This window comes from Heptranchias perlo, chromosome 3 (assembly GCF_035084215.1).
Source record: "Heptranchias perlo isolate sHepPer1 chromosome 3, sHepPer1.hap1, whole genome shotgun sequence".
Lineage (NCBI taxonomy): Eukaryota > Metazoa > Chordata > Chondrichthyes > Hexanchiformes > Hexanchidae > Heptranchias > Heptranchias perlo.
This window is the reverse complement of record NC_090327.1, coordinates 134,882,767-134,907,415: the sequence shown is the minus strand read 5'-3', so window position 1 is coordinate 134,907,415 and position 24,649 is coordinate 134,882,767. Positions and strand designations below refer to the sequence as shown.

Genomic DNA, 24,649 nt, shown 5'->3' with positions numbered 1-24,649 from the left:
CTTTCTATAATAGGGTGACCAGAACTGTACACAGTATTCCAAGTGTGGCCTTACTAATGTCTTGTACAACTTCAACAAGACATCCCAACTCCTGTATTCAATGTTCTGACCAATGAAACCAAGCATGCCGAATGCCTTCTTCACCACCCTATCCACCTGTGACTCCACTTTCAAGGAGCTATGAACCTGTACTCCGAGATCTCTTTGTTCTATAACTCTCCCCAAAGCCCTACCATTAACGGAGTAGGTCCTGGCCCGATTTGATCTCCCAAAATGCATCACCTCACATTTATCTAAATTAAACTCCATCTGCCATTCATCGGCCCACTGGCCCAATTTATCAAGATCCCGTTGCAATCCTAGATAACCTTCTTCACTGTCCACAATGCCACCAATCTTGGTGTCATCTGCAAACTTACTAACCATGCCTCCTAAATTCTCATCCAAATCATTAATATAAATAACAAATAAAAGCGGACCCAGCACCGATCCCTGAGGCACACCGCTGGTCACAGGCCTCCAGTTTGAAAAACAACCCTCTACAACCACCCTCTGTCTTCTGTCGTCAAGCCAATTTTGTATCCAATTGGCTACCTCACCTTGGATCCCGTGAGATTTAACCTTATATAACAACCTACCATGCGGTACCTTGTCAAAGGCTTTGCTGAGTCCACGTAGACCACGTCTACTGCACAGCCCTCATCTATCTTCTTGGTTACCCCTTCAAAAAACTCAATCAAATTCGTGAGACATGATTTTCCTCTCACAAAACCATGCTGACTGTTCCTAATCAGTCCCTGCCTCTCCAAATGCCCGAAGATCCGGTCTCTCAGAATACCCTCTAACAACTTACCCACTACAGATGTCAGGCTCACCGGTCTGTAGTTCCCAGGCTTTTCCCTGCCGCCCTTCTTAAACAAAGGCACAACATTTGCTCCCCTCCAATCTTCAGGCACCTCACCTGTAGAGGTGTCCTGGGGCTTAGATGATTGGCCGCCATCTTACTTCGTGCTCGGTATGACTCCAGCCACTGGAGAGTTTTCCCACTGATTTCAATTTTATTCAGGCTCCTTGGTGCCACACTCGGTCAAATGCTGCCTTAATGTCAAGGGCAGTCACTTTCACCTCATCTCTGGAATTCAGCTCTTTTGTCCATGTTTGGACCAAGGCTGTAATGAGGTCTGGAGCTGAATGGTTCTGGCAGAAACCAAACTGAGCAGGTTATTGGTGAGTAAGTGCTGTTTATAGCACCGTTGATGACACCTTCCATCACTTTGCTGATGAGTGAGAGTAGACTGATGGGGTGGTAATTGGCTGGATTGGATTTGTCTTGTTTTTTTGTGGACAGGACATACCTGGGCAATTTTCCACATTGTCGGGTAGATGCCAGTGTTGTAGCTGTACTGGAACAGTTTGGCTAGGGGCGCGGCTAGTTCTGGAGCACAAGTCTTCAGCACTATAGCCGGGATATTGTCGGGGCCCATAGCCTTTGTTGTATCCAGTGCACTCAGCCGTTTCTTGATATCACGTGGAGTGAATCAAATTGGCTTCTGTGATGGTGGGGATATCGGGAGGAGGCCGAGATGGATCATCCACTCGGCATTTCTGGCTGAAGATGGTTGCAAATGCTTCAGCCTTGTCTTTTGCACTCACGTGCTGGGCTCCGCCATCATTGAGGATGAGGATTTTAAAAAGCCTCCTCCTCCCGTTAGTTGTTTAATTGTCCACCACCATTCACGACTGGATGTGGCAGGACTGCAGAGCTTTGATCTGATCCGTTGGTTGTGGAATCGCTTAGCTCTGTCTATAGGATGTTGCTTCCGCTGTTTAGCATGCGTGTAGTCCTGAGTTGTAGCTTCACCAGTTTGGCACCTCAGTTTTAGGTACACCTGGTGCTGCTCCTGGCATGCTCTTCTACACTCCTCATTGAACCAGGGTTGATCCCCTGGCTTGTTGGTAATGGTAGTGAGGAATATACTCCCCTTCAATAAGCTTGAAGAGGAGTAAATTTATACTAATCTGCAGAAACATTATTTCAGCGAGCGAGTGGTCAACCTATAGAACAGATACTCAATGGAAATAGTGGAAGCAGTTGTACTGATTCATTCAAATGCAAATTGGATAAATTTCTTTTAGACAATGACATTTTTGTGATACAGTATACGAGTCATTTAGGACATAATATGTGGTAAGTGTAGCATGCTTAGGAGGAAAGAGGTGACTTTGGACCTATGGTTCCCTGAGCTCTCCACCACTGGGGTTTTCTGCAGGGCCATTTGAGTCTGTAGACTAGTTGATGGATATTGATTGCTAATGATTAGTCAACAACTCCATTATCATTGTATTGTGCAACTACCAGGATGGTAGAAGGCAAATAAAAACAGAAAATGCTGGAGAAGGTCAGGAAGTCGGGCAGCATCTGTGGAGAAAGAAACAGAGTTAACATTTCAGGTCCACTCTTCTAATCACCCGCTCTCCTCCACATGGCACCTTCCCATGCGAGCGCAGGAGATGCAACCCCTGCTCTTTTTAAGCAAGTACAGAGCCAGGGAAAGGTGGGGGGAGGTGCGTGGAAGGAAAGAACAAAAAAGGGAAGGTCTGTGATAGGGTAGAGGGTATGAGTGATTTCTCACACTTCTGCCCTCACCCCTTCCCTCCCCTCCCCTCCCAGAACCATGATAGGATCCCCTTTGTCCTCACCTTCCACCCCACCAGCCTCCACATTCAACATATCATCCTCCACCATTTCCACCACATCCAGCGCGATCCCACCACCAAACACATCTTCCCCTCCCAACATTCCGAAGGGACCGCTCCTTCCGCGACACCCTGGTCCACTCTTCTATCACCCGCTCTCCTCCCCATGGCACCTTCCCGTGTGAGTGCAGGAGATGCAACACCTGCCCTTTCAACTCCTCCCTTCCCACCATCCAGGGCCCCAAACACTCCTTCCAGGTGAAACAGTGATTTACTTGTACTTCTTTCAATTCAGTATATTGTATTCACTGCTCACAATGCGGTTTCCTCTACATTGGGGAGACCAAACACAGACTGGGTGATCGCTTTGCTGAACACCTCCGCTCTGTCCGCAAGTGTGACCCTGACCTGCCGGTCACTTGCCATTTTAATTCCCCTTCCCACTCCCACTCTGACCTCGACCTCTTACACTGTTCCAATGAAGCTCAACGTAAACTCGAGGAACAGCACCTCATCTATCGATTAGGCACTTTACAACCTTCCGGCCTCAAGCCCATCACAGACCTTCCCTTTTGATCTTTCCTCCCCTCCCCAGCTCTGTACTTGCTCAAAAACTTTAACTCGTTTAACATCTTCCAGTTCTGACGAAAGGTCTTCGACCTGAAACGTCAACTCTGTTTCTTTCTCCACAAATGCTGCCTGACTTGCTGAACTTTTCCAGCATTTTCTGTTTTTATTTCAGATTTCCAGCATCCGCAGTATTTTGCTTTTGATTTAGTGGTAGAAGGCAAACTGGATGGACCATGGCCTTTTCTTGTCTAGCAATTCCTATGCTTACCATAACTGCAGGTAGGTTGTCCAAGGAACCATCACGCCGTTACACTTGGTTTGATATCCAATTAGAGTTATACTGGACTTGCATTCTCCGGAGTGCCTTTTACCACTTCTGCCTGTAGTCAGGTCAGTCCTTTCTCCAGGTTTTCATTGCAATTTGAGTATTGCTTGGCAGTGATGTTAACATGTGTGTTTGCTGCAGTGCAAACTCATCCTTCAATGCACAAGTCAATAAAGCCACAGACGTTGAAATGGTTTTCTTGTAACACAATTTACAACAAATGCTTCCTCACATATGCATTTAGTCATGTTTTCCCATCCTCTGTGTAGGATATACATGACAACCAAACAAACCATTTAAACCACTAATTATCAAAACAAGCCATTTCTGTCCCAACTTAATTGTCTATTATTCAACATTATATCTAGAAACTTAGTACAATCACACAGACCATGTTCTAGATTAACATTTTACAAGAATTCAGTATTTTCACACAGCAGTGAGACTTCAAATAAACTACAGTTATGGAATAAATGGCCAAATTTATTGCAACTGTGTACCATCTGGTGTATAAATCACAGCTTGCTACATTATATGCAGATCATACCTTTCACACTTGGCCTTGTGTGCTCTCAATATTACAACGTGACTACTGGTGATCGGTGAATTTGCAGTTATTTGCCGCTGAACACAAATGGTTTCAAAAATTTACTGAAGTGCTCCAGAGGCCTAAAGTAAATAGATATCATACACCAGGAACCAGGCAGATAAATTATTTATGCAAAAGACAAATTTGGCCAAGTAACACAGAAGCAACATTAGGTAGGGTTCATTTGTAGGATAAATAGGTCACCAAATGGTTACCATGGGTAGGAACAGAAACATTACAAATACACCTTGGAGCCGACAACAGATCACTAAAAAGCTATAAAACTGAGGCAAGTGTGAAATAAGGGGATGCGTCACATGCTGATGTGGTGTCGTAGCAACACAATGCCTTCTCAAAATAGTGTTTCTGCAGGAATGTTCACTCAGTACAGAATCTTTCTTTAGTGAGGATGAAAAAGATAAGCTTTTAAACAGCGAGCACACGTAGTTAGACCCGTGCATGGAGAACACCCAGTTTACGAAAATATCTCGAGTGATGTACCACAGCCTGCATTGTTAAGCCCATGGATAGACGAAAATGTACTTGATGCCTATTCTTCCCCTCCAAGGCAATGACTCATTGCGACACAAGGTTTTAAATGTTTGAACATAATGCACTGGATGGGCCTTCAAATTCAATCAACAGTCTTATTTTGCGGTTGGGGAAATTTGAATTTGAAATGAATCCAGAGTTTTAAGCGTGAACAGCCTTATTCCCCAAATACACACCTCACTCACTTTGTACAATTGCTATTCCCAATTCAAGAGAGTTGTATGTGCATCACACCAACTCATGTATTGATCCATTACTGAACATATATTTTTACATATCTGTGGCACCCTATTCTATTCCTACCTACCTCAAAACAGCAAACACATCTCCTGCAACAGCGTCTCCTTACACTCACCCCCAGAGTACCCCAAGGTTCGATCCTTGACCTCCTCCTATTTCTCAGCTACACGTGTTCACTTGACAATATTATCTGGAGACACAGTCAGCTTTCACGTGAACGCCAACGAAACACTCTCTCCATCACCATCTCCTGCCACCACCGCACCATCTGATCACTTGTCCAACACAAGTCGTGGATGCGTCCTAACTTTCTCCAATTTAACATCAGCAGAGCCAAAGCCATCTTTTCATCTTCTGCCAAGCTCTCTGCACCCTCGCCTCCGAATCCAAGTCCCGCTTGGGTGAAAACCAATGGTGCACAAGTGTGGTCCTGTTGGACTTTGAGCTGTTTCAAACCCAATATCCTATCCATCGCTAAGACCACTGACTACCATCTCCACAACATTAGCTACTCTGCCATCCACACCACTGCTGGAATCCTTATCCATATTTCACTATCTCCAGGCTGTACCTCCACAATGCTCTCCCTGCTGACCTCCCAACCTCCACCGTACATAAACGGTAATTCATCCAAAATCCCACTGCATGCATCCTGTCCCACACTAAGTCCCACCTCCAGTGGTTCCTCATTACACAATGCGGTGAATTCAAAATCCTTGTCCCCATTTAAAAATCCCTCCAGTCGTGACCCGGTCACCTCTGCAACCTCCTTCAGCCCCAGATGAATTGATGGCACAAATAGAAGTAAACGGGTACGATCTAATTGCCATTACAGAGACGTGGCTGCAGGGTGACCAAGGCTGGGAACTGAATACTCAAGGATATTCGACATTTAGGAAGGACAGGCAAAAAGGAAAAGGAGGTGGTTTAGCTCTGTTAATGAAGGATGAGATCAACACAATAGCGAGGAAGGATCTTGGCTCAGAAGATCAAGATGTAGAATCAGTTTGGATGGAGCTAAGAAACAGCAAGAGCCAGAAAACATTGGTGGAAGTTGTTTATAGGCCACCAGACAGTAGTGGTAATGTAGGGCACAATATAAAGCAGGAAATTAGAAGTGCGTGTAACAAGTGTAATGCAGTAATCGTGGGGGACTTTAATCTACATATATACATTTAATCCACAGGATGCACTGCAGCAACTCGCCAAGGCTTCTTCAACAGCACCTCCCAACCCGCGACCTCTACCACCTAGAAGGTCAAGGGCAGCAGGCACATGGGACCACCACCACCTGCACATTCCCCTCCAAGTCATACACCATCCTGACTTGGAAATCTATCGCCGTACCTTCATCGTCGCTGGGTCAAAATCCTGGAACTCCCTTCCTATCAGCACTATGGGAGAACCTTCACCACACGGACTGCAGTGGTTCAAGAAGGCGGCTCACCACCACCTTCTCAAGGGCAATTAGGGATGGGCAATAAATGCCAGCCTCGCCAGCGACGCCCACATCCCATGAACGAATAAAAAAAAGATTGGGCAAACCAAATTAGCACTAATGTTGTGGAGGACGAATTCCTGGAATGTATACGAGATGGTTTTCTAGATCAGTATGTTGAGGAACCAACTAGGGAACAGGCTACTTTAGATCTAGTATTGTGCAATGAGAAAGGGTTAATTAATAATCTTGTTGTAAAGGAACCCTTAGGGAAGAGTGACCATAATATGATAGAATTCTTTATTAAGTTTGAAAAAATGTAGTTCAATCAAAAACTAGGGTCTTAAATCTAAACAAAGGAAACTACGAAGGTATGAGGCGCAAGTTGGCTATGGTTGATTGGGGAACTACATTAAAAGGTATGATGGTAGACAGGCTATGGCTAGCATTTAAAGAATTAATACATAATTTGCAACAAATATATATTCCTTTATGGCACAAAAACCCAACAGGGGTCCTAACCGTGGCTAACAAGAGGAATCAAAGATAGTATTAAATCAAAGAGAGAGGCATATAAAGTTGCCAGTAAAAGCAGTAAGCCTGAGGATTGGGACCATTTTAGAATTCAGCAAAGGAGGACCAAGAAATTGATAAAGAGGGAAAATAGAATGAGAGTAAACTAGCAAGAAACATAAAAACGGACTGTAAAAGCTTCTATGGGTATGTGAAAAGGAAAAGACTGGCAAAGGCAAATGTGGGACCCTTACAGACAGAGACAGGAAAATTTATAATGGAGCAGGTTAAAGATTGGGTATTCTGCAGCAAGTGACTCACCTCCATACTCCCCAAAGCCTCTCTACCACATACACGGTATAAGTCAGGAATGTGATGGAATACTTACTACTTGCCTGGATGGATACAGCTGCAACAACACTCGAAGCTCGACACCATCCAGGACAATGCAGTCAACTTGATCAGCACCCACCCACCAGCTTAAACATTTATTCCCTCCACCACCAGCACACCATGTACTATCTACAGGATGCACTGCAACAAGTCTCCAAGACTTCTCTTCGACAGCATCTCCCAAATCCGCAACCTCCATCACCTAGAAGGACAAGGGCAGTAGGTGCATGGGAACACCGTCACCTCCAAATCACACACCATCCCAACTTGGAAATATATCACTGTTCCTTCATCGTTGCTGGGTCAATCCTGGAACTCCCTATTTAACAGCACTGAGACTACCTTTGCCACATTTTTTAAAAATTCGTTCATGGGATATGGGCATCGCTGGCAAGGCCGGCATTTATTGCCCATCCCTAATTGCCCTCGAGAAGGTGGTGGTGAGCCGCCTTCTTGAACCGCTGCAGTCCGTGTGGTGAAGGTTCTCCCACAGTGCTGTTAGGAAGGGAGTTCCAGGATTTTGACCCAGTGACGATGAAGGAACGGCGATATATTTCCAAGTCAGAATGGTATGTGACTTGGAGGGGAACGTGCAGGTGGTGGTGTTCCCATCTACTTGCTGCTCTTTTCCTTCTAGGTGGTAGAGGTCGCAGGTTTGGGAGATGCTGTTGAAGAAGCCTTGGCGACTTGCTGCAGTGCATCCTGCGGATGGTACACACTGCAGCCACTGTGCGCCGGTGGTGAAGGGAGTGAATGTTTAGGGTGGTGGATGGGATGCCAATCAAGCGGGCTGCTTTGTCCTGGATGGTGTCGAGCTTCTTGAGTGTTGTTGGAGCTGCACTCATCCAGGCAAGTGGAGAGTATTCCCTCACACTCCTGACTTGTGCCTTGTAGATGGTGGAAAGGCTTTGGGGAGTCAGGAGGTGAGTCACTCGCCGCAGAATACCCAGCCTCTGACCTGCTCTTGCAGCAACAGTATTTACATGGCTGGTCCAGTTAAGTTTCTGGTCAATGGTGACCCCCAGGATGTTGATGGTGGGGGATTCGGCGATGGTAATGCTGTTGAATGTCATGGAGAGGTGGTTAGACTCTCTCTTGTTGGAGATGGTCATTGCCTGACATTTGTCTGGCACGAATGTTATTTGCCACTTATCAGCCCAAGCCTGGATATTGTCCAGGTCTTGCTGCATGCGGGCTTGGACTGCTTCATTATTTGAGGGGTTGCGAATGGAACTGAACACTGTGCAATCATCAGCGAACATCCCCATTTCTGACCTTATGATGGAGGGAAGGTCATCGATGAAGCAGTTGAAGATGGTTGGACTGCAGCAGTTCAAGAAGGCGGCTCACCACCACTGTCTCAAGGGAAACTAGGATTAGGCAATAAATGCTAGCCTTACCTGCAATGACCTTATCCCAAGAATGAATAAAAAGTAATGCTTTTGCTGGAAAATGGATGCTCTGCTGATATCAGCTTCAGCCATGCCTGGATCAGGCATATCACAGTCTCCTTATCATGATGTCTCTACCCAATCTCAGAACAACTTCCCATATTGCATCAGTAAGAATTTTTGAATTTCCTATGCTGGGTATCATGCTGCTTCTCCAATGAGATTCCCACCTTACTACTAATTTATGAATCACAAGAAATTTTGCACTATGAACCTGCCCCCACACTGAACTGAGGGTTAAGAGTGCCTAAAATTCATTTCACTTAAGGCTATTACAATTTTGATTCTATTAGCCCAGGCTGGATTGGAAACCAATTTTAAAAAATGTCACGATTTTCTAATAAAAACTGTGCCAAATACACAAAAGAAGCGATGCATATAAAAAGAAAACATTGGCACTTAAACATCTCAAAGTGCTTGGTCTACAATGAGTTACCTGGAAATGTGATGCACAGTTAGGACAATTACATGAAAGCCCTTGGCTCCTTACCACAAAGTTATCTTATATTCATTTATCCATGATCTGACCTATTAAAATAAATTCTCTCTCGAAAATTCCCATACGCTGAATTTTTCATTAATTTAAGGATGACTGTTTTACGCAAACTAATTGGCTATTCTTATTTTGCAGAAGACATTTATTTTATGAATTTGGAATACCTGATACTTTACCATTGAGACTCTAGAGTTCTTTTTAAAAAAGTATATCAATGCAGCTCTATAAATTAACAACACAGCAGTTTCACTTAAATCGTTCAATAAAAACCCGATCAGTAATATAAGTATCTATAAATTTTAATACATAGTAAATCCTGACAGGAAGACGGCACACTAAATTCATTAGATTTCACGCAGACTTTAACTTGCTTCAGGGGGACTCCATCTAAATCTTAAGATAACGATACACTAATTAAAATTTACAATCACAGATGCATGCTAAAGAAAATTCACCAATTTTAGTTTTAAAAAAGAGACAAGATATTGGTGCAAGATACCAGCAGCTGGTTGCAAAAATTGATCACAGCCCCCTTGTTTAACAGATGTACAAACAAGTGCTGCTCTAAAGCACAGCATGAAGATTAGAATTAGGCAGCAATTAAACAAAAAGACCAAACAGCTTCGTCAGGAACTCTGCAGTATACCAGTAGACAAAAGATTAGCTCATGACAAGGTCAAAATAATAATAGGGTCGACCTTTCCATATAATGAATCAATGTGAATCAAACCTACACAGAACTCAAAATTAATACTGGTTCATTGGAACCTTGAACAACACGTTTGAGAATACACCAGCCCCAGTGCAAGTGTGGCTGGGTTGACACACCAATGATCGCATTCAGTGCCAGTACATACGAGCTGTGCTGTTTTCCCCCCAAACAGAAAAGTCTTCTACACAACTTTTAGAAACTACCTCCAAACACTCACGTCTGCACAAAGCACAGCAAGTAAATTTGTACTTCATTATGCGAGCAGACAAGTATGTCAGTCATCTTGTCGTCTTATAAACTGTAAAATGAGTCTACGATTTCCCCCCCCCCAACCGAAGGGTGGAGCATTAAGTGTAATGGTGGGCATGGTATGCAAACCCTAGCAAAAATGGGAATATCGTAAGTATTTTCCAGTCTCTTTCAAATGCTGGGTCACTAATCATTAGCATTAAATCTTCCATTATCGTTAGACCAACTGAGTTACATCTCCTGGCAATTACAAACCACGCTTGCAGCCAATCGCTACAGTATCAACTGACCTGGAAGAGGTAATCTCAGATCATGAAAATTGGACATTGGCTCCTCACGGAGCTGGCGCAGAGTGTCCTGCCCAAAAAAGGGGAACTTTCAAAAGTTGAAATAAACTAGTTGTCTGTTCCACCACCATTCGCAGGCTATCTTACCAGTTATTTCCCTTCATTAAAACCACACTGGCAGAGAGACCAGGTAGCAGTGTTCCATGCATCAGTTTCAGTACGGCGGGAAGTCAGCGTTCCCCAAATTCAGAATGACAGAATTCAGAAAAGGTGACTCCGCTTCCATCTCTGTAAAATAGAACCAACAAGGTGACAATATCGTCCACAAGTGACCGCTGGTGGTATTGGAGGACTCGTTGTTTTCTGTTGCATTGTGTGGCTGGAGAGCCAGAAACCAAACGCAGTGAAAGCAGGACTAGCCCAAGATTGAGAGCGCCGCTGGAAGTTCCCTGTTAAAACCATTGGCCGTAGTTTTCATAAGGGGCATTCGCCGGCGCTGGGAGAGCCCCGCTTCCATAGATTCCGCTCTTCAGCCAGGAGGAGCAGCACAATAGCCTCAAATCCGATAACTCGATCTACCGCAAGAAAGTTGGTCGATAGACACGCGGGCGGCCGTGAGTGTAGCCCTGGCTTTAGTATAACACGACAGCACTGGATGAACTAAATCATGATGGTGTGACTCCTGCCCCCATTATTCAGGCCTAATTCGCCAGCTTTCCCCCTCCTAAATCGCCAAGTCTCATTAAATATGTTTCATGTCGCAGTTTCGCCTATTTTAGTTCAGTTTTCAAGTCTCTTCAACAGAATGTGGACTTAACATGGGAGATACTGCTGTTTACCCTGACACAATGTTACTGAACTGCGATGTATGAGGGTTTAGAAGCGCAGCTTGCAGGGACAATGTTGCACTCTTTCCCATGCCTTGAATTATAATCCTCGAGATAAACACTACTTACAATTTGATTTCCAAAAAAAAAAGAGAAAAGCAACAAGAGCTCATCAGGTTAGCGAGGCTTTTCCTTGGCCGTTTCTCTATTCAGTTGCACTTATAAATATCACCGAGTTCTGTAAATCTTAAATCAAAAACAACAAAAAAAGTAGCTATCTTCTTTATATGCTCCAAACAGCTACGGATTCAAATACAATCAGGATGCGGACACACAGTTAATAATGCGCTAAAAATGCTATGTTTCAACATTTGGGACAGAACATAGCCTAAATTGGGAAGGAAACAGCCCCCCACCCGAGAAGAGACTAGAAAGTAAATAGATAGGGAAAAAAAAAACAACTGACCACTTTAGTAGGCTTAAAGAGGGCCAATTTTAACACACCAGTGACCTAGATAAACAAGAGCTCTCACGAGTTGCCATTTCCAGTCTATAAACAAAGACTATGGTCTCTCTAACCAAAAGAAAATAATCACATCTCTAAATCAGTCCATCTAAATACGAAGTGGCAAAAGGTAGATATACAAATATGCTATGTGTGCAAATTCTAAAAGTTAATAATGGTATTTGGACAGCACTGGTCCCAATATACCCAACTTACAATTTTATCAAGCAATAACCCATCTAATCTACATATTTCACTCATCCTTACTATTTAAATCCTTCTCTGCAGCAAGTGGCAGTCGCCAACTCTGATTCTTTTCCGAATCATGCTTGACCCTCCCTTCAGAAGTATAAATACATTTCGTTCAGATATGCACACGGTGAAAGGGGATGGAGACACATGGAAACGGTCTTAAAGAATAGTTTCCACCACCCCCAGGGCAAAAAAAAGACACACATTTAAATCTTCAGCAACCTGTTCTGATCGTTCAGCTGTTTTAATTCACTTCGACACAAACACTACTAGCAGTTCATTCAATAACTTCGGCTTCTCTCTCAACGATATGTCCACTCAGCATCCCTGCCTGAGGAACTACTAAGTCTCCACTTCTCTGTCTGATATCCACTTACTCCTCTCCAACCGGTATGGTATGAACTGCTCCTTCAGCCTATCCACGCGTCCAGATAGCTTCACCTCTCCCTCTCCAGTATGCCTGTGTCTGTCCAGACACAATTTCTCCCTCTCCGGCCTATACCATCTACTTTTTTTTTTCCAGCCGAAGTCGCTATATCTCCCTGTGCAGCCCACATCCCCATCACTATTTCTCTCTCTCTCTCTCTCTCTCCCTCCCTCCCTCCAGCCTGTTCGGTAACCATCCACTGCCAACCCATACCTCGTATTTCCGCTCAACCCTCACCTCTCCAGCTGCTGCACCCCCACCACCTGTCATCTTACCTTGTGCCACAGCCAAGGACTCGAACCTTTGCAGCTCCTGCAGCAGACTCTTCCTCTCCAGGCGGTGCAGGCTGTACACAAAATCCCGGGCTCCCTGCGCCGTGTTCAGCGGCTCCACCGGCTCCTTGGCCGAATGGGTGCCATACCGCTGCCGGCAAGGAGCCGGCTCGGCCACGCTCCTACGAGGAAGGAGTGGGACAGGAGGGACCAACCCGCCGCTTTCACTTTTACTCCCAGTGCTTAGGCTCGACACCAGAGTCCGGGTCGGTCGCAGAACTCTCCTCAGGCAAGGGACCAGCAGCAGCATGGCCAGTGCAGAATGAAACCGACTGCAACTGAGAAGAAAAGTCTTGACTCTTGATTATTACCGTTCCGGAGAGAGGGGGAAACCGTCTGGCAGGCAGCGGCTGGAGCTCCTCTCACTCTTAGCTAAGAGGCAGCTCCGCCACAGAGTGGCATCTTTAGGAGCTCGCCAGCACCGACTTCAGATCCTTCATTCCAACTCGCGTCTGCTTTCTAAATGTTGGGAGATTCCAAGTCAGCAGGCAAGGGAGGAAAAACTACAGCTGACAGCCAGAGAGAGAGAGGAGGAGGAGGAGGAACACATATGCAACTCTCCCTGTGTGTCTCTCTCTCTCTCTCCCAGTCCAGCCCCTACTTTCACTGCACTGTGGGAGTTGTAGTCTGTTCCGCCTCCAAGTTCAATTCAGCAGCGCAGATGGTTAAACTACAACTCCCAAATAAAACCTCTTTTGCAATGGCTGTTATTTGTGGATACCGGTGGGAGGAGGAGGAGAGAAAGAGAAAGAGAGGATGAAAGAAGGCGTTGGAGTGGAAATTATTGGTCAGAGATCAACCCGTCCAGGTTTAATCACCCGTCATTTACAGGGTGCGTAGTCCAGACTGGGATGTTATTAACGCCTTTCCATTCAAGGATTTCGAAATCGCCCACATCTCTGGCATAAATACACTGTCATGTTGCAGAAACTGGTTATTTATGATTTTTTTTTTGTATTAAAAACGCCAAACTCGTGCATTTAACTGCAACGACTTTTTAAACTTCTGCCGTTCCCCAGTGATTTTTTTGGGGGGGCACATTGGCATCTGGCATTGCTGAGTTCGGGCAATGGAACACGCCGCCTTTGGCACTGAGTCGTCGGTATCAAATATTCAGTAGAGATAGTTTTAAAAAAAAACCCTAAAAATCCAAAATATAAAAAGAAACTGCTGCAAACACACAGCCGGTTCACTTGAGCTTCTGTAAAGGGAAAACACAGAGGCCCTGACAAAAGGTTTCTGCCTGAAGCAATAACCTGTCTTGCATTTCGAACGATAACGTATATTTCCGATATTATCTGTTTTTATTTCAAGCAATCTCAGGTCAGGAATAAGATGGCATGTTGTGGATTTATTTTTAACTTTGTACTGTTTGATTTTTTTTCAACTTCTCATTGCACCCATTCTCATGATCTTACTCTCTAAAAATAGCCAATTTAGTGTCAAATGTGAGCCCAGGACACACCGCTAGGAGCTGGGTTAAAATTCCACACGGTCATTTCATTTAGCACCTTTATAACCAGGAAGGGAAGACTTTCATCCCATCTGTTTGAGTTGCACCAAAAACCCAAGTCACAAGCTGCTTTTATAGTGGCCTTCAGCCCCTTCGTACGAGTGTCGTACAGGGCTAGTAGCAGCATTTTTTTCATTCGTTCATGGGATGTGGGCGTCGCTGGCGAGGCCGGCATTTATTGCCCATTCCTAATTGCCCTTGAGAAGGTGGTGGTGAGCCGCCTTCTTGAACCGCTGCAGTCCGTGTGGTGAAGGTTCTCCCACAGTGCTGTTAGGTAGGGAGTTCCAGGATTTTGACACAGCGACGATGAAGGAATGGCGATATATTTCCAAGTCGGGATGGTGTGTGACTTGGAGGGGAACGTGCAGGTGGTGTTGTTCCCATGCGCCTGCTGCTCTTGTCCTTCATCAAGGTAAACTTACTGGATTTTTTTTTAAAACGACCAATGTCCCAAAAGAAACCATTTTTACTGGATCTTTCCATCTGCTACCTATCTCCCCCGGGGCCAGTGTGCTGTTCCTGCAGCAACAGCACGTTTTAACATCGGCATTTTTTTTTTCTTTTCCACTCTGCAGCATTGGATGTGTAATCAGGTTGGCTTTTTTTGTGGACATTGGCATCTTGATGCAAGAAAATGACATTAACAAGGCACGCAGTTACCCTCTGTTCAGCAATGTCATGACATCACTACTTCATGCATGTGCCACAATGTCATAGCTAGTCCGTATATATGTGTAATAGCAAGCCTTACAGTACAACCAGTTCATAGGAAGACTAGCTGTACTATCTATAACTAACTGCTGCAAAGCAGTGTAATTGACTTGCTCTCTCAAGACTTGGGGTGAACTATAAAAGCAAGTACAATGGTGAAGTATGGCAGTCCTCAACTGCAGCGTTTTTTCTTTTGTGTGTGTTTTAGGCCCCCATTTTATAAGAAGCGGGGGTTAGGGTGTGCTCATGTGCAGAAAACCAATAAACCCAAAATAAGTGTCAAATTATAATTTTATTATCTCGGTCCAGGATGCACTCCAGTCCCTGCGGTGCCCACCGGTCGCGGAAAGCCTCGAGCGTACCGGCAAACACCGCGTGCTCCCTCTCCAGGGCCACCCGGGCGCAGAGAATTCCGCAGAAGAGAGGCAGACAGTCGGAGCGACCGCCCCCACGGGCCGCGTCTAACCTGGACCTGTGGATAGTCACCTTGGACAGGCCCAGGAGCAGGCCCACGAGGATGTCCACCGACCTGCCCCCCCCACCACCTCCCCCGTCACCGGGCGGCCAAAGATCAGGAGCGTGGGACTGAAGTGCAGCCTGAACTTGAGGAGCAGCCCCCTTAAATAGTCAAACAGGGGCTGCAGCCTCCCACACCCTGTGAATAAATGAAACACGGACTCATCCAGGCCGCAGAAATTGCAGGCGGCCTGGGAGTCCGTGAAATGGCGTAAACGCCTGTTGGTCGCGACTGCTCCGTGCAACACTCTCCACCCCCGATCCCCGATGGTCAACTGCAGCATTGTTACTTATACATTGACTAACACTGTAGCTTTTACAACTCCAGCAGAATGCTTGTGTGTGATCCCATTCATATATTATATAGACTTAAAAGGCATATCGTTGATGACTTCGATCGTGTTTATGCATGGCATACCTGCTTATGTGTATGCATAACAGCTCAAGCTGACTCTTATTGTCAAGAGGAATTTCAGCCCTTGGTCTGTATATAACACACTCAGTTCTGCTTCCCACTAGATTAGCTGGATGGTAGATGATAATGAAAGTTGGCAATGATGCACATTTAGTCTGCTCAATAGAGATAATATTTGTGCACTGGAGGGCAGATATATCACTGTCTAGTGAAACGTAGGGGCCTCACACTGAGCCTTTGCACGGGGCCCACACCAGACAAACGCTGCTCCTGGAAACATCATGACATTAACATGCACGCATGCAGTTACCCTCTGTGTAGCAATGTCATGACATCACTACTTCAAGCATGTGCCACAATGTCATGGCAAGCCTTACAGTGCAGTCAGTTTACAGGAAGACTAGCTGTACTGTCTATAACTAAATGCTGGAAAACAGTGAAATTATCCTGCTCTTTCAAAAACTGGGCTGAGCTGTAAAAGCAATGAGAAAGGCAAAAGAGCATTGTGCAGCATGCAGTCCTCGGCTGCAGTATTGCTACTTGTACATTCAAATTGACATCCCTGGGAAGTTGCCTATTGTGGGAGATGAGCACAGCTGTATTGCATGGTAACACAATTGCCTATTCCTGCAGTAAGAGGAGTGCGGCTTTGGCTCCCAAGAGCAACTAGAAGAGTGGATTTCTCAGCTTGAATTTGCTCATTAGGTTTGTCTGACTCCAGAGATTCTGAATGTTCTGTTAGTGGAAAATGAAATGAATGAGTAGTTAATCTGTTTTTTCAGTGATATTAGTTGACGGACTAATATTGGGCAGGACACCAAAGAGCTCCTTGCTCTTCTTCACATAGTCCCATGGGATATTTTATATTCATCTAAATAGGCAGACTCTCAGTTTAACATCTTACCCGAAGGACAGCATCTCCAAAAATGCAGCACTCCCTCAGGGCTCCACTGAAGTGTCAGCGTAGGTTTTCATTCAGTACCCAGAATAAAGATTGTGGGCCGAGGGATAGGATCAGGCTGAAGTTGTTGGGCCCTGGGCTGAGTTCTGAAGGGACACATGTACTTCATGATTGGTGTTGAAATAGCCATGGAAGAAGCTGAAATAGATCCAAGAGTCTTAGTAGATTTGACATATCCTTCCAGTTGATAAATCCTTCCTCAGAATCGTTGGGGTGCTACAATTGATCTTAGTGCAACTCGGCCTGGGAGGGGAGCATTATTTTAAGTTCGACCATGGCTATAGGATAAGGGACATAGGTATAAGCTAGTAAAAGGTAAATCCAGGGCTGATGTCAAGAAGCAGTTCTAGGTAGGGCAGTGGAGGAAATAATTCAAATGGCAGTTGGATGCATTGATGGGAAGCCGTATATTTCTATGGAAGAAAATGAGCGAAATGCCTCCCTCACCTGCACTTACCTCTGTGAATGGTGGTTATCACATGAGCAACTACATCTGCGACTAAAGTGGAATTGAGCAACATTATAATTGAGGTAGGAGAAGTGGCACTGTCACAAGAAAGGTTGGGATTAATTAGGCATAACTTGTATTTCTGACTTAACCGCAATGGAGAGAAATGTTGTGACCAGAGTTCCTTTGATGTCTGCTTGTAGGTCCATTTGTCTGTTGTGAAATATAGTAGAGGTGGTAGGGTGGAAGGTCCTTAGAATCATAGGAAGCGATTTTCAACTGCAGGCTGCCCGTTTCTCACCTGATAATTGGATGGGAAGGAATTGAAAATCGGGGGGGGGGGGGCGGGGGGGAACCTCAGCCGCCTCATAGATGCCCAAGGCCCGCCTGATGCAATTTTCAGACAAGCCCGTAAATGGACGAGTACAGTTCCCCCGCCTCAAACAGGCTGCTTAAATATGCAATTTGTGTAGGACCCCGATTGGAATTTTCAGCTACAAATGGACAGAGTGTCCATCCACTTTTATCAAGCACTGAGCGGCCTAACCAGCTCCTTAGAGGGATCCCCGGTGGACACTCAAAATCCAGCCCAGGAAACTTTAATTTTTGTGGGGGCGCGGAGCTCGCACACTCCTCCCAAAAAACTCCGGCCCGTTGTCGCCCGTCCAAGGCCCCACCCCAGTAACAGTCTTCTCCCCACCGTCCCCCCCCTCACCCCAACCTCCCAGAGCCGACCTGCCAGCCGGCTCAGCACGGTAGTGGCCAATTTCCCACCCTTCCACAACTGGCACGTGCAGCTTGTCGGCTGCATTTTCATGAGGCTCGGGCCTCGTGTCACCCCTGTTTCCATTGGAAGCTGAAGATCACCCCCATAGAATTTTACACCACAGGAGGTCATTCGACCCATAACACCTGTATCATCTGTTTGAGTATTTTTTATGTATTATGCATTAAAAACACCAGAAGCATTTTAAATGGCGACTAACATTTTTGCCCCCATATGCAATCACTCTCCTTTAAGTGGTCACATCTCTTTGATTTTGCCCATTACTCTTGTAAGCAGCCCTTTAAGAAGGGGTTCTTACATGCAATTCTTCCCTCCCCCACCCCCCCGACAAGTCCTAACGTCAGGTCCAATATTGCTTGGGTATTTCCTCCATTATGGAAATAAAGCTGAACCCACAAAATTTGGCAGTCAGCGCACTAATAGTTGGGCAGGGGTTAATAGCATTCTGACCAAGTCGTACCCAATTAAAGGCCTGATTGGAAAACTTACTACAATATTTCTAACAACAGTAGTGCGGGGTAGGAATTGGTTATAGCCCATGTTCGGGCGCATAACCAACGGCACACAACCAGAACTAGCAGGACGAGGCTTGCCCTAAATTGGTCCTCATTTGAATAGTTGAATGCCTGCCGTGCCTCCAGCGGCAGCTCGACCATTTCAGAGGGATCAATTTCAGGCCAGCAGCGATCCTCAAGTATGTCCCAGGAGCGGGGGTGCAGTGCAAGGACGATGAGAGGGCCGGCCGATCGTGGACTGGCAGTGGCCCTCGGGAGCCTTGCACCTCCTGGCTCTCAGCAAGCTGCAAAAAAAAATGTTTTCTAAAATATTAAATGGGGAAAAAAAACAGATTTGCAATAATTTTTTTTTGTAAAGCAGTGCAGAGATGAAATTGTTCCTGGAAAATGCTGATCGCATTGTGTCACTGATGCCTGATGGAGTATGGTCTATCCAGGATTTAACCATTAGCATTAAAAGTGATGTAAGAATACCAACCAGATTATTATTTTTTTAATGGTAAAGTAACAAATGCATTATGAACAAAGTATGATGGGAAAAGTGAGAAATCTGGCCGAGGAACTGTCACATGATGCACTTACTAAGCTCTCAGCTGAGTTAAACCAAAGCGGAGAGTGAAGAATCCTGCACACTCTCCCAGCTTTGTACACTGACTGCTACAGCAGATCCTATTATTAGAAAGCGGAATCATGCACTTACAGTCTCATGTTATGCCATGAGCAGGAGCAGAGTAAGCTTCAATCTTTTTAAAAGGGAAAGGCTGGGATGAGTACTTTTCCCCACAAAATTCTCTTCTGTTGCTCTCTTGCAATATGTGTCTATATTTAAAACAATGATATCATGGTAGGTACAGCACAGGAGAAGGCCATTCAGCCCATTGTGCCTGTGCCGGCTCTTTGAAAGAGCTATCCAATTAGTCCCATTCCCCTACCCTTTCCCCATAGCCCTGTAAATTTTTTCCCTTCGAGTATTCATCTAATTCCCTTTTGAAAGTTACTATTGAATCTGCTTCCACCGCCCTTTCAGGCAGTGCATTCCAGATCATAACAACTCGCTGCATAAAAAAATGTTTCCTCATGTCACCTCTGGTTCTTTTGCTGTTCACCTTAAATCTGTGTCCTCTGGTTACTGACCCTTCTGCCACTGGACAGTTTCTCCTTATTTACTCTGTCAAAACTGTTTGTGATCTTGAACACCTCCATCAAATCTTCCCTGAACCTTCTCTGTTCTAAGGAGAACATGATGTGGAGATGCCAGTGATGGACTGGGGTGGACAAATGTAAGGAGTCTTACAAAACCAGGTTATAGTCCAACAGCTTTATTTAAAATCACAAGCTTTCGGAGGCTTCCTCCTTCGTCAGGTGAGTGTGGGATTCCATAAAGGTACAGCATATATAGTCAAAGAACAATGCCTGGTGATTACAGATAATCTTTCCAACTGCCCGTTATCAAGGCAATCAAAGGAGTTGAATAGTGTTCAGACAGAGAAACATTACATACAAGACTACTGAATACACAAACGGTCAGAACACAAAGACAAAGAGAGAGAGAGAGAGAAACATCCGAAAGACAGAGAAAGAGAGAGAATGACCAGTTGTATTAAAAACAGATAACTTTTTATCGCTGGTGGGGTTACATGTAGCATGACATGAACCCAAGATCCCGGTTGAGGCCGTCCTCATGGGTGCGGAACTTGGCTATCAATTTCTGCTCGACGATTTTGCGTTGTCGTGTGTCTCGAAGTCCGCCTTGGAGAACGCTTACCCGAAGATCGGAGGCTGAATGTCCTTGACTGCTGAAGTGTTCCCCGACTGGGAGGGAGCCCTCCTGTTTGGCGATTGTTGCGCGGTGTCCGTTCATCCGTTGTCGCAGTGTCTGCATGGTCTCGCCAATGTACCATGCTCCGGGGCATCCTTTCCTGCAACGTATGAGGTAGACAACGTTGGCCGAGTCGCAGGAGTATGAAACATTTACCTGGTGGGTGGTGTCCTCTCGTGTGATGGTGGTATCTGTGTCGATGATCTGGCATGTCTTGCAGAGGTTGCCGTGGCAGGGTTGTCCCAGCTTCTCTCCACATAACTGAAGTACCTCATCCCTGTACCATTCTAGTAAATCTCTTCTGCACTCTCTCTAAACCCTATCACTATCTTATTTTAAATCTTATGTCTGTGATACTTCTGGTTGTAATGTTTTGTTACACTTCTTGTGTCAACTTTTTCCCATTCTAAATTCCTATGTTCATATTTAATATGGGTTTTGCCAATGTAAACTCATCCCACTGATTACATAATCTAGCCACTGATTCCCACAAATTGTTCAAATTGCTTTCTAATTTTTTTTTTGCCTGCCATTTTGGCATTTAGAAATTTTTTTCAAAATTACATATTTCACAATAAAAGAATTAAATTGTTAAATTGAATCACCTTCTTTGTCTTTTAATACCTTCAGTAAAGTTTTTAATTGAAGGACACAGCCCCTTCCAACAGATGGGCTTGGAGTTGATATTTTTTGCCCAGAGCTGGGACACTGTGAGCTGAATTTGGATTGTGCAATCTGAGCATGTGCAGTGTGCCAAATTGCCCAGGATGCATCAATATTCTTCAGTCAGCTCTACTGATGGAATATTTTTCTTTAGCTTCTTGCAATTTCTGCTCAATAATTTTTTTTCTTTTTTTTTCATATCAAAAACCAAATAACAGTGTCAAATAATAATTTTATGGTGACGATCAGGATGCACTCCAGCCCCTGCGGTGCCCACCGGTCGCGGAAAGCCTCAAGCGTACCGGCAGATACCGCGTGCTCCCTCTCCAGGACCACCCTGGCCCGGAGAATTCTGCTCAATAATGTTTCTTCAAATAATTTTGAAAAAGATTTGAGGTGAAATTTATATTTTTTGTTTAAAAAAAGAAGCTTTGTGTGTCTACGTGTGTGCATGAGAGAGAGAGAAAACTGACAGTGTACTGATTCGACACCTGCTGTAACTTTTGTCCTGTGTTTGATAAACTTCAGAAAGTATATCAAGCTATGAGAGAGGGAGTGAGTTGGAGAGAGATAAGGCCCAATCATAACACAGAGGCAGGCTCTGAGCAGGTGGGGGCGGTAGCACGCACCAAACCCGGAAGAAGTTTCGTCCCGTCTGAATATCCGATTTCAACATGGCTGCCTAATTATAATATTGCTTCTGGGTTTCAACGGGCGTGATGCATGACAGGATCTCAACTCGACTATTTAAAGGGTTAATTCAGAGATGGAATTTGGAGGAGTAAGGAGTTTGTGCAAAAAGACATGGAATCTGGACGGTCAAGGGCTGTGCCCCGGTTTAACGATGCATCGCTTGATGTACTTCTGGGTGCAGTGAGGAACAGGAAGGAGATAATCTTCCCCAGCAATGGGAGGAAGAAACCTACTGCTGTCACAAAGAAGGCGTGGTTGGAGGTGGCTGAGGAGGTGAGCAGCAGGAGCATTGTGGCCCATTTCTGGATCCAGTCCAGGAAAGGCTTCAATGACCTAACCAGTTCAGGAAAGGTGAGTACAGTTTCAGATTCATCTACATCCTGTAGTGCATACCGGTCCCCCCTCACTCTGTCTTGTCAAGTGTACTCCATCACATCACTCCTCACACCCACTTAAGTTTTAAGATCACCCATCATTTCTATGCACTTTCTCCTCTCCCCATTTATGCATCCACCACTGCCACTCACCCCAATCCTTATGCAATGTGATGCATCTGCCTGATAGTCACTCTCACCGAATGCACTGCATCCATCGGGTGAACACATGCCTTACAGATACTCATAGGTCTGTTCTTTCCTCCGATGCAGGAGAAGAGAGCACAAAACAGAAGGGAGAAGGAGAGGACTGGAGTGGCCCGCCACAGATAGTACAGCTGACAGATGCAGACGAAGAGGACCATGGAGATCAGTGGCATCTCTGCACCCCTGACCATCAGACTGGGACTTCGCTGCTGCCTGGTGACAGAATTAAATATCTCTGACCCACATTTCATACCAGACTCAGTCACGTTGACTTGATTTCACCAATGAGTGAAATATGATAAGCGTAATTTTACTGAGTGGCAGCATTGTTACATTGCCAGTACTAATTCATACCTGTCTCTTCTCTCCTCCTGGGCCTTCATGCGTAGAGCAGCAGTTTGTCGATTTTCCTGACGACGATTCCTCAGAGGACCTGATTCCTTCTGAGGTCGCACCGTCCACAGGACATACTACCAGGCACCAGCGCAGATACTCGCACTTCGGTGGGTCCAGTTAAACAGTTAGTTGGGTTTTCACATGGTGAGTCACAGTTCACAAGTGAGCACGAGCAGAGAGTGGTGGAAGGGGCAGCTGTGGAGAGTCCGTGTCGGGGGGGGCGCACTCCTCTCCAAGCTCTGCTCAGCTGGACATGGATGCTGAACCCCGGGGGCCATTGATGAAAAGGATAACCATAAAGGGACAGCAGGAAATTTGTGAGGTACTGGAAGTCGTGCCACGCACACTCTCCACCATAGCAGGGAGGATGGAGGAGTCCGGCTCGAACATTTGTGGATTGACGTCGCAGGTAATTGCGATAATGTCTTTCATGGAGAGAGTGGCCGCCTCTGTGGAACTTCAAGCCTGGCTCTCAAACCAATCCGTGCAGGCCGTGACCACAGCCATACAGACTTTGGATGCCAACTAGTCTGCCGCCTTAAACAGGATGCCTGATACCTTAACTGTGGCCTTACAAGGTGCCACTAATTTGCACCAAGCTGCTCCCCCGCAGAGTGATAGGAGTGATGTGCCACTGGCCCGGGAGAGGGATGATGGCGAAGGGGGAGATGGAAGTGGGAATTCCACTCAAAGACCTCCCACTTCTCACCTGTTGCCCCCCCCTCCACCCCCGTCAACCAGTATCCGAAATATTGCCTCCTCTCCCGATGGCCGAGTCTGCCCCCGCACAGGTACAAGTGGAGCAGTCTTTGGCGGGGCCCTCACGGGCTCCAAAACCCAGAGGTTGCAGGCCGAGAGCATCTCAGCCGTCAGGGCAGGGATCTGAGCAGCCTGCCTCTACCTCTGCCGAAGCCATTGGGATTGCACTTTATAGGAGCGGTAGGCAAACTAAGAAAGATAAATTTCAATTCACCAAGGGTAAGCACATGGGTGTTTGTGAAAATGTTATTAAGCTTTCCTTTGTTGTTACTTCCCTTAAAATTTGCTAATTTGCACTGTTCCCCCGTGTTGCTCATTCTTGCGTGCTGAGTGGCAACCCGCCTTTTAGTTGCTTGGAGGACTGTTTTGACTGCGGGGGGAGGGGAAGGGGGGCGGGGCAGAGGGTGGGGGGAAAGGGAGCAGGGGATGTGATAGTTACTTTGGTCCAGTGTGAGTGACTAACTGAGCCTTCGAGCTGTTAGGTCACCCCCGGCATTCTGAGCAGCAATGTGATCAGCTGGTCTGGCGTAGGGTGCCCCATCTTCATCTTCCTCCTCCTCCACCTCTAATCCTCGCTGCCGTGCAATGTTGTGCAGAACGCAGCACACCACTATGATTCTGGACACCTTCACTGGCGAGTACTGAAGGGGGTCTCCAGATCTGACCAGGCATCTAAAGTGCATCTTCAGCATGCCAATGGCTTGCTCGATGACACATCTGGTGGTGATATGGCTCTCATTGTCGCGCTCTTGGGGTTCGTCGGTGGGGTTCCTCAGAGGTGTCGTCAGCCAGGTCCTTTGTCACCAGCAGCTACCTCTTAAGTCTACTTCCAGGTACGAAGAGGTCGGGATGTTGGACTGTCGCAGTAGGAAAGCATCATGGCACCTCCCGGGGAACCTGGCGCAGACCTGCATGAACCTTTTCTTGCGATTCAACATAAAATCTCATAAAATTGTAAGATTATCCACAGCTGCCACTTTAATATTTAAATGTGCAGTTGGCGCAGCAGAGCTTATG

General features: G+C 45.7%; 1 protein-coding gene across 1 annotated transcript in view; it reads right to left on the bottom strand.

Moving 5' to 3' along the window:
- Nucleotides 1–13,437, bottom strand: part of tmem65 (transmembrane protein 65) — an 83,681-nt gene extending 70,244 nt beyond the window's left edge. The window contains exon 1 of the mRNA XM_067982013.1: nucleotides 12,799–13,437. Within this exon, the coding sequence (XP_067838114.1) occupies nucleotides 12,799–13,105 (307 nt within the window). The 5' untranslated portion in view covers nucleotides 13,106–13,437. The remainder of the gene's footprint in view (nucleotides 1–12,798) is intronic.
- Between the last annotated feature and the right edge of the window lie 11,212 nt (nucleotides 13,438–24,649).